The following is an 11073-nucleotide window of genomic DNA, read 5'->3' on the forward strand; positions in this document are numbered from 1 at the left end:
AGGTAGTTCACTCATCTTGTTGGAATACACACTTGTCATTATTTTTCTTAAAATGCTGACTTGTAACTCTGTAAAGAATTTTCCCTCAATGTGACTTCAGTTTTTTTCTGAGGCTTACTTCTTAGTGAAAAGACAGGAAAATGATCAGTTCTTTTATTTACATTTTTTTTTTCATAAAAATGAATTCATTCTGTCACATCTTCTAGTCAGAATCAGCGGACTCATTGGCCCATATTGTATAACCTTTGGTGTTTGGAGCTGGCCATTGTCTTGCTGTTGGCTGTGCTGACCCTCAGTGTGACCTCACTAGTGTTTCCTTGGTGTCCAGGGCTTTCTTATTTTGGGGTACTGCATGACAGCTCCTACGGAGGCCTTCAGGCAGCCAGCTTTCCAAGGAGCCTTAGTTCTTTTCAGTTGCAGATGGCATATAGAGAGCAGGCCTCTGTGCTGCTGGAGCTCCTTTGCTACTGCATGGGCCACTGAGCCTTGGATGTTTAGTGAGCAGAATTAGCAACCTTTTTTGTTTTTTAAACAAAAAGCAGGAAGTCATGAATTTATATTAAGATTTTTAAAAATAAAATTAGAATATTATCTATTTTCATTTATATTAAATTTGCTTTACTCTGAGAGTATTAATTCCAAATTATTTAATAGAATGAAAATGTCAAATTCATTACTAGAAATATAATTATTAAACAAAATTCAGAGTTTCCTCATAGCCTGTCTTGATGCTATGCTGTGCTCCACTTAGAATGCCTGGTAGGATTACTTGCTATTCTCTTCCAATTCGATAAACAATTAACCCTTTTTCTTTATTTTTGTTACTTAAATATTGAAAGTTGTGTGTTTTGTGATTAAATAAAATGTTACTCTATTTCTAAAGTGACACTCACAGAGCAGGGTAGTTGCAGTAGGTGGCTTGAGGGGCCTGGGGGACCTTCAGTAACAGGGTCGCCCAGGTTGAATGAAAACGGTGGGAATCTGCTTTTTGACGGCTCAGAGTCTAGAAGGGAGCCAGTCAACAGGCAGACTTTCTGAGGCCAGCTTGGGTTTGCTGACTGTCTGTGTTTCCTTGGTGTGTTGCTGCGTCGCTCTTCAGTCTCTGCTTCTGTCCTCTTCATCGTTTTGTTCTTCATGTCTTTCCATCTGTCTTTCCGTGTCTTAATGTTGTGTTCAATTAAGAGTCACCATAATCTGCTCTGTCCTTACTTGAACTTGATTATATCATTAAGAACCCTGTTCCCAATGAGACCATAACCACCAGCTCTGGCCTACAAGAAAGGTTTAGAGACCTTGTCAACTTAATACAGTAGGAAATATAATTTTAGAAAGGATTATGTGAGACCTAACTCCAGGCAGAATCAAACTTCCCCTCTCTGGCACATTCTGGATAGTAGGAAAGTTACCTTCCTATGTTCAGGGCCTGGCAGGCTGTCCCACTCCAGTGAAACTGCAGAGAAGGTGGCATTTGCCCTCTATCCCTCTGTGTCCTTTACATTGCCTCTCGGACTTTGCCTGAGCTTCATGGACTCTGAGGGGATTTTGTGATTAATTAATTAATTGTTTAACTGCCTCAGACTGATTTTGTAGTTGAGGATGACCTTGGACTTCTTGTCCCGCCTGCCTTCATTTTTCAAGTGCCGGGGTTACAGCTCAGAGTGCCCTGTGTACTGGGCAAGCACTGAGCCACATAAGCCACATCTTCAGCCCTGCCTCATTGTGTATCATGCCATTTCACCTAGTTACAAACCTTTAGAAAGTAGAAAGGATAGGAGCTCTACAAGGACCAAATATATCCGGGCACAGGGTCTTTTCTGAGACTGACACTCAACCAAGGACCATCTATGGATATAACCTAGAACTTCTGCTCGGATGTGGCCCGTGGTAGCTCAGTAACCAAGTAGTTTTCCAAAGTAAGGGGAACAAGGACTATTTCTATCAGGATCTCAAGGGCAGGCTCTTTGACCCCCCCAGGGGAGGAGCAGTCCTGTTAGGCCACAGAGGAGGACTTTGCAGCCAGCCCTGAATATACCTGATAAAACAGGGTCAAATGAAAGGGGAGGAGGTCCTCCCCTATCAGTGGACTTGGAAAGGGGCAGGGAGGAGACCAGGGAGGGAGTGTGGGGTTGGGGAGGGAATGAGGGAGCAGGATACAGCTGGGACACAGAGTTAACAAAATGTAACTAAAAAGAAAAATAAAATTAAAAAAAAAAAAAAAAAGAAAGTAGCATGTCTCTATAACATTCCTATTTCCCTCAACATACAATTGCTCGCAGTCCCCAGGGTTCACTCTGTACCAAGTTTCTATGGGAGAAAATGATCTGTAAAATTATTGTTTGATAGGAATGTGTATAAAATGCAGTCTTTTAAAAATCACATTTGCGTTTTTGAATATAAATTTGAAGGAGAAAAGGTCGATGTCAGTTTGAGTATTGAATAGACTTCATACATTGCATGCACTGAATTACATGTATACATATTTAAATTCTGAAACTATTTTTGAAGCTATTTTTCCATTTAATTATTTCAATTAAGATGAAATTCTGAAATGTACTTTTTTGCAACCTAAGAGTTTATAAGTGATCAGAAACCTGTGAAATTAATTGTAGCTATTACCTGCTTGAGTGCTCAGTTTTTCAAAACCAGTGTATTTTAAATATTTGTAATCTAAGAAGTTGAATAACTATGTACTTTTTATTGTAACTGGAGCATATCCTTTTTTTAGGGGCTTTATTATTCTTACTTCAAGACTATTGTGGAAGCACCCTCATTTTTAAATGGAGTATGGATGATAATGAATGACAAGCTGACTGAATACCCCCTTGTTATTAACACATTAAAAAGGTTTAATCTTTACCCTGAGGTAAGTTACTGTTATCAGTTGGGATTTTTTTCATGGAAAAAAATGCTTTTTAAAAATTAAATGTGATCCTAACTCCTAAGTTCTGATTCACCATACTAAATTTTATTTCAATTTTTAATAAAAAATAAGTGCCATGGGAAGGATTTTATTGGGGGAAATTTTAAATCTCTGGGAACTGTAATTGTGGTTGCATTATTAGAAAGTGAGGGAGCTCTCTACATTTGTTGAGTTCCTAGCAAGAAACAATGACTATCACATGTCATTTGTCAGACAATCCTTTTCTCTGTAGGGTATAATCCTTCCCTGTCTAGGGTAACATCCTCCCTGTCTAGGGTAACATCCTTCCCTCTCTAGGGTAGCATCCTCCCTGTCTAGGGTAATGTCCTTCCCTCTCTAGGATAATATCCTCCCTTTCTAGGGTAGCATCCTCCCTCTCTAGGGTTGATTATTGAGTAAACAGTACAAATGCCCTCCACAGTTCAGTGTTTTCTCACAAACATGGAATATTTTTAAATATTCTTGAATATTTTCTGTGACTATATGCAAGTAGACTACAAAAATGGGATTAAAACTGTGCAATATTTTTATGTGTGTGTGTGTGTGTTTTGTCTTTTGGCTGTGGTATTTGTGTCCACCCTCTCTACGACTTCCCCTTCATTGTGTATTTTTTTTTCCAAGACAGGGTTTCTCTGTGTAGCCATGGATGTCATCATGTCATTTGTAATGGCTGGATGCGTGATGTACTATTGTGGTCTTTAGCTCATTTTTTATGGGCAATTTAACTTTTCAAACTTGTGAACGTTCTAAGCAAAGTGGCAGCAAACATCCATGAATCTAAGTCTTTATTATACACATCTGCCTTAGTTAGGTTTTAGTGCTTTGACAAAACACTTACAACCAAAGGGAACTTGGGTAAGAAAGAGTTTATGTGGCTTATCTAATGGAAAACCAAATAGGGATTCAAGGCAGGAACCTGGAGGCAGGAACTGAAGAAGAGACCATGGAAGGGTGCTGCTGATTGGCTTGCTTCCCATTACCTGCCCACAAGGGGCACTGCCCACATGGGCTGTGCCTTCACATCCATCACTAATCAGGAAAATGCCCCACACACTTGGCTTACAGGTCAATCTTTTGGAGGTGTTTTCTCAGTTAAGATTCTCTCTTCCAAGGTAATTCTATGTTTGTGTTTAATTGACAGAATCCACCAGCAAAACATTTATCATGTTTTTTTTTTTTAACTATAAATTTGTGAATATAGACCTTCAGTTTAGCAGAATATGTATTGTAATGATTTGGGGGCATATTGCCAAAAGCCTTCCACATAGGTTATACCGACTGAATCCCTGCCAACAGCAGTTTGGGAAATGCTGATTTGCATCCTTGCTATTTTTAATAGATAAGAAAATTGTAAGTACTATATGTATTTTATTCAGTTCATGTATATGTATGCATTTCAGTGCTATATAAATATCCATTTTTATTTTGAAAAATTCCTATTTTTGCCCTCTTGTATATGTTTCTATTGGGTTTCTTTAAAGACTCATTTTTTTATACATAAGATTTTATCATTATGACATTAATAAAATATTTTTGCTATGAATGCATATTTTTTCTATGCAACATTTTATGCTCATATTAATTTATGACTTCTAACCATGCATGTAAAATATTTATTCTTTATAGTTATATATTTATACTTTTAACTTATTTGGAGTTTGTATTGATGCGTTTGTAGAATACTATTTTTGTCATACTCGTCTGTGTAACTTACACTGATGACAGGCCTGTTTCCTCTGCACTGATCTGAAGTAACTTTCTTTTCTATGTGCATAATTAGTGTACATATCAATGACTCACCTGTATTTGGATTTATGCTCAGTATTGCCTCATTGGAGGTCCTGAAAGTAAACTCTGAGGTAGAAATTTATTTGTAGCAAGTGTATCAGTGCCCTTGGGTTTATACCTGAGGGAGGTTGATGGAGACAGAAGGAGGTATAAAAAGGAGTTGAGCTATGATGGAGTCTCTTCAAAAACCCTAGTGAATCTCATTCATGGGTTCAATGGGCTGGGGTAGCTTTGCACAGTTATGCTTCCTCTGGCAAAGGCCCCTGAACTATATATTACTTGTATTGATTAGCCTGTTCTAGGATGCAGTTTTTCCTGTGTGACCTTGAGTACATTACTTTCTTTAGCCTAGAGCAGATCTGTAGAGTTGACAGCTGTCAGCTACCAACCATCTATTTGAGCAGCAGCTGGGGCTGGGAGTGCCTCTGTCTGGAAGGTGGACCAGCTCCTGCCCATTGCCTTCACATAGGGCATCAGTCCATCTGGGTGTGCTTCTACCAGGGACATACTATTTCAGTTACTTTCAGTGATAGACCTTTATATTCATTAGGACATTCTCCTTTTATTCTTTTTTTTTTTTTTTTACTTTCCTGGAATAATGATAGGTATTGAGAATTTGGCTAGGATTGTTTTAGCTTTACAAACTAATTTGATATATGAATTTACATTAAATATATATAGATTTGATTACAAACATGTATACATACATATGTATATTTTGTTGTTGTTGTTGTTGTTTAGGTCTTTTATGTTCTTTGATAGAATTTTATATTTTTGAAAAATGTAATCTTGCAGATTTATTTCCTCTCTTCTCACTTGGGCATCACCAATCAGACTTGACTACTGAAGGGTCTGTGGAAGAGGCTGAGCCTCCTTTAACTGGACGTAGAGGGAGCCAAACAGGTGACGCGCAGAAAGACATTAAAATCTCTAAAACATATTCTAGTAATGAAAACTATTTTTTTTCTTTTATAAAAATTTTAGGACAGGGTTTCTCTCTATACCTCTGGCTGTCCTGGACTCTCTCTGTAGACCAGGCTGGCCTCAAGCTGTCAGAGATCCACCTGCCTCTGCCTCTCTAGTGCTGGGATTAAAGGAGTGTGCCACCATTGCCTGGCTTGAAAAATATTTCTTATGACATCTGAATTTTCTTTGAAAAGGTGATCTTAGCCAGTTGGTACCGGATTTATACCAAAATAATGGATTTGATTGGTATTCAAACCAAGATATGCTGGACAGTTACCAGAGGAGAAGGACTCAGTTCAATTGAAAGCTGTGAGGGTAAGCTTTTTTCCATGTTGTCTACTTACCTGCTGGACTAAGTAGACTTACTCCATCCCAAATGGTATAAGTAACAGCCATTTTATTATGCTCTTGGTTTCTGCCACTTGCACATTTGGGCAAGCTGGTTTGCTTCCATGGTTACCAGGTAGCAATGGTACCAGGCAGCCATACATGGCTGGGGAAAGTGGACTAACCAGAGCTGTTTTAGTCATATTTTGGTCCTTCGGCTCATCTAGTTCAGGTCTCCCCAGGGTGTCTACATGTCACCTTTCCATGGACTTTGAGCTTTCTTATAGATAGGTACACCACAAAGTACCTTGTAGTTGTGCTCTTTCCAAAGTAGCTTCACTCCAACTATCACCGTGCCTGCCGCTGCCCTCTTCCCAGAGGCAATGGTGCTGCCTCCGCCTTACTCTGCTGCAGCCCCAAACTTCCTTAGACAGCACATCAACAGTGTGAAGCCCTGTTTTAGAACAGCATATCTGAATAATACTATTCTCCACACTATTCTGCATTCATGTCCTGTTTTCATATGGGAACCAAGGAAACCATTTATCTGGCAACCGTTTCACACTAAGCACAGTTTAATGTAAATTGCTAGACTCATAACATAATTTGTGGCTAGAACATATGTTTTGTTTATTTTTAAAGGATTGGGAGATCCTGCTTGCTTTTATGTTGCTGTAATTTTTATGTTAAATGGACTAATGATGGCATTATTCTTCATATATGGCACATATTTAAGGTAAGAATATTTTAGTATGTATTTATAAAATATAAAAAGTAATTAGTTAATAATTATTGATAACTTATTGTTCAGTTTTAATAATGTTTCTAAAATATCTATTTGTGGTTAGAATAGGGTTTCTTATTTGTTTGATTTCACTATTGTTATGGCAATCACATTGTAGATAATTTTAGAGTATTGGTTCCTTCCTAATGCTGTGACCCTTTAATACAGTTTGTCATGTTGTGGTGATCCCAACCATAAAATTATTTTGCTGCTACTTCATGAGTGTAATTTTGCTACTGTTATGAATTATAATATAAATATCTGATATGCGACCCCAAAAGGGGCACATCCCATGGGTTGAGAACCACTGTTTCAGAAACTTTAATAGGGTATGGTAGGCATATGTAGTAAATGCTAATGATTCATAGGCATGTGATCATATGTAATATGTATAATTTTCATAAAATATGGAAGCATCATTTATTATCAAATGATAGTAATGGCTGTTGCTTTGCTGCTGTTAAAGCATAAGGGTATTCCACACAACTGTTTGCTATCTGCTTAGCTTCACAGTCAAGCAGTGTTCCTGTAACTTCAGTAATGATAGTGTTTAAAGGTTTTGTGTTTGCATTTTTCTTTTTATTTTGATGATGTATTGCAATATGCGTGTATGTGCTTGTCTGAACTACTGTTTGTCTGAACTATGTGTGTGTGTATGTGTATGTACGTGTGCATGTGCATGTATGAGGATGCACAGGAATGTCGGGGTGTATGTGCATGTGTGTGGAGGTAAGAGCAATGTTGAATGCTGAGGCACTTCCAAATTTTGAGACTAGGTTTCTTGCTGGCTTGGAACTCGCCAAGTAGGCTGTGTTGGCTGACTGGCAAGCCCCGGGAATCCCTCTGTCCCCTTTTCCTGAGAGCTAAGATTACAAGCTTGGATCACTCACCTTTTATCCTGGGTTCTGGTGGGTTGAACTCAGGTCCTCATATTTGCAAAGCAGGCAACTTGATGTCTGGACCATCTTCTCAGCCACTTGAGCTATCTGACCTTGAAAGTGTCTCAGATGCTTCTTCGTGCTGCTTGCAGCCTGTCTGTAGTGCAGAACTGGGTGCAACTTTCCACTTGGGTTAGTGGAAGGGACTTGTGTTTGCTCTCTGCCCTGTGATTTTCTTCGCATTTTCGGTTTAACTGCTTGAAGACCTATGTTTTTAGCTCAGCGTTTAAGTACACAGCAGTTACTTGATAAATGCTTATCAAATGAAGAAGCAACTAAGTCGGTTTGAGATATAGTTGCATATATATTTAAAACACTTACAGACACACTACCATATTTAGGAGACTTGATTTAAGTAAGATAAATGCAAAAATGGTGTTACTACTAGTCCACTTGATAGTTCTGTTTTGATTATTGACTCTCTCACCCTTTACTAGAGGAAATATTGATTTCTTACCATGCTTGTTGTGTAACTTTTTTATCGAAGGCTAAAGGCATAATATTTGGAAAGAAGATAGAAGGCTCTCATCTGATTGAAGGCACTGGCCCTGTATAACTTTCTTAATCTTTAGCCCTAACTTTTCCTGATAAATAAATACTTTTCTTCATATATGGGCAGTGCATGTTCAGTTGTTCAGTCAACACCTAAGATACATGCTAGGCAGCCTCTTTCTTAGGACTGTGGCCTGTGACAGGATGTGAGCAGGCAAGGTGGGAAGTGAGGATGGTGGCATTATGCACGTTAGTGGAACACAGAGGAAGAAAGAAAGGGAAAAAGCCAAGAATCCTGAGGCAGAAGAAGTTTGTTCTGATGGAAGGGACACTGTAGTCAGCCCTGAAACATAAGAGGATTTGGGTAGGTAGAAACAACCAGAACACAACTCCCAGAGCGAGGCAGGAGTGGGACATAAAAGATGTGGAAGCAGACAGAAAGGTGACAGTTTTACCTGAGGGTCATGTTCTCCAGGGGTGAGGAGGCAGAGTTGCAGCCATGGGTAGGCTGGATGATGGCCTTAGTGTAAGGCTTGTTTTAAGCTTTTTCTAAAGTGAATGGAGTAAGTTAGAAGTTTTAACAAGCAGTGGTCCATGATTCAGGCTGAGCTATGATCTTAGAGGGTCCCTAGCTGCACCTGTCCCCAGAAGTACACAATAGACACCCAGCACAGTATCATGCTACAGAGCACCACTTATTATTTGTTTATTTTAATTCTTTATTAATTATACTTTATTCACTTTGTATCCCCCCTGTGGTTCCCTCCCTCCTCCCATCCCAATCCCTCCCTTCCTCCACCCTCTGCATGCATGCCCCTCCCCAAGTCCATTGATAGGGGAGAACTTCTTTTCCTTCCTTCTGATCCTAGTCAATTAGGTCTCATCAGGAGTGGCTGCATTGTCTTCTGTGGCCTGACAATGCTGCTTCCTCCTCAGGGGGAGGTAATTAAAGAGCAGGCCAATCAGTTGATGTCAGAGACAGTCCCTGTTCCTATTACAATGGAACCCACTTGGATACTGAACTGCCATGGGCTACATCTGTGCAGGGGTCTTAGGTTATCTCCATGCATAGTCCTTGGTTGGAGTATCAGTCTCAGGAAAGACCCTTGTGCTCAGATTTTTTGGTTCTGTTGCTCTCCTTGTGGAGTTCCTGTCTTCTTTGGATCTTACTGTTTTCCACTTCTTTCATAAGATTCCCTGCACTCTGCCCAAAGGTTGCCCATAAGTCTCAGCATGTGCATTGATAAGCTTCAGGGCAGAGCTTTTCAGAGGTCCTCTGTGTCAGGCTCCTGACTTGCTCCCTCTTGTCTCCTCCTTCTGATGTCCAGCCTCTTTGCCTTTCTGGATAGGAATTGAGCATTTTAGCAGGAGTCCTCCCTCTTGATTAGTTTCTTTAGGTGTACAGATTTTAGTAGGTTTATCCTATATTATATGTCTATATGAGTGAGTATATACCGTGTGCATCTTTCTGCTTCTGGGATAGCTAACTCATGATGATCTTTTCCAGATCCCACCATTTACCTGCAAATTTCATGATTTCCTTGTTTTTTATTGCTGAGTAATATTCCATTGTGTAGATGTACCACAATTTGTGCATCCATCCCTCCACTGAGGGGCATCTGGGCTGTTTCCAGCTTCTGGCTATTACAAATAAGGCTGCTACAAACATGGTTGATCAAATGTCCTTATTGTGTACTTGGGACTCTTTCGGGTATAGGCCTAGGAGTGGTATAGTTCGATCTTGAGGAAGTGCTATTCCTAGTTGTCTGAGAAAGCGCCGGATTGCTTTCCAGAGTGGTTGTACAAGTTTACATTCTCACCAGCAATGAAAGGGTTCCCCTTTCTCCACAACCTCTCCAGCATGTGTTGTCTCTTGAGTTTTTCATCTTGGCCATTCTGATGGGTATAAGGTGAAATCGTAGGGTCGTTTTTATTTGTATTTCCCTGATGGCTAATGAGGTTGAGCATTTCTTTAAGTGTTTCTCTGCCATTCGATATTCCTCTATTGAGAATTCTCCGTTTAGCTCTGTACTCCATTTTTTAATTGGATTACTTGATTTTTTTGGCTGTTTAACTTCTTTAGTTCTTTATATATACTGGATATTAGTCCTCTGTCAGATATAGGGTTGGTGAAGATCCTTTCCCAATCTGTAGGCTGTTGTTTTGTTTTGACGACAGTGTCCTTTGCTTTACAGAAGCTTTTCAGTTTCATGAGATCCCATTTATTGATTGTCAGAGCACCACTTATTAAGGAGCTTTGAAATCAGTTTTGTAGGTTGACTCTCCAGTTTTTGTTTTTTTTAAGTATGTGTATGTGTGTATGTTTAATGGAAAAAGTATTTTGGGAGCTGGGGAAACTTGCTTTTCAAACATGGAGACCTTGGTTTTTCACCAGAAACCCACACGTATTAGTTACTGGGACAAAACACCATGACCAAAGACAGCCTATGGAAGAAAGGGTTTATTTTGGCTTATAGTTCTGGAGGGATAAGAGTCTTTCCTGGCATGGAGGCATGACCAAAAAAAGAAAAGTGGTAGACATGGCAGAAAACAGAGGAAGCTGAGAGAGGGAACTGGAAGTGAGGGAAGGCTCTCTGTTCTCAAAGCCCACCTCTACTTTCTCCAGCAAGGCTGTAGGATCCCCCTAAACATCACCACCACCTGGGACCAAGTTCTCAAATACCTGAGCCTATGAGGGACATTCTCATCCAAGCCACTATACCATATTGGAAAAACAGACGAAGAGGAAGAGGAGGGGGAAGAGGAGAAGAAAGAAAGAAGGAAGCAAGCGAGCAAGGAAAGAAGGAAGGAAGGAAGGAAGGAAGGAAGGAAGGAAGGAAGGAAGGAAGGAAGGAAGG

The 11073-nt window shown here is 39.7% G+C and overlaps 1 protein-coding gene across 2 annotated transcripts in view; it reads left to right on the forward strand.

The window, feature by feature from the left end:
• Dpy19l1 (dpy-19 like C-mannosyltransferase 1) overlaps positions 1-11073 on the forward strand; it is a 98577-nt gene that overhangs the window by 19798 nt on the left and 67706 nt on the right. For both annotated transcript variants that reach the window (XM_055601395.1, XM_055601396.1), the window contains exons 4-6: positions 2726-2863; positions 5869-5989; positions 6644-6737. In XM_055601395.1, coding sequence (XP_055457370.1) covers positions 2726-2863; positions 5869-5989; positions 6644-6737 — 353 coding nt within the window. The remainder of the gene's footprint in view (positions 1-2725; positions 2864-5868; positions 5990-6643; positions 6738-11073) is intronic.

The sequence above is a fragment of the Psammomys obesus genome, unplaced genomic scaffold (assembly GCF_907164565.1).
Source record: "Psammomys obesus unplaced genomic scaffold, mPsaObe1.curated_primary_1811, whole genome shotgun sequence".
NCBI classification, from domain to species: Eukaryota; Metazoa; Chordata; class Mammalia; order Rodentia; family Muridae; genus Psammomys; species Psammomys obesus.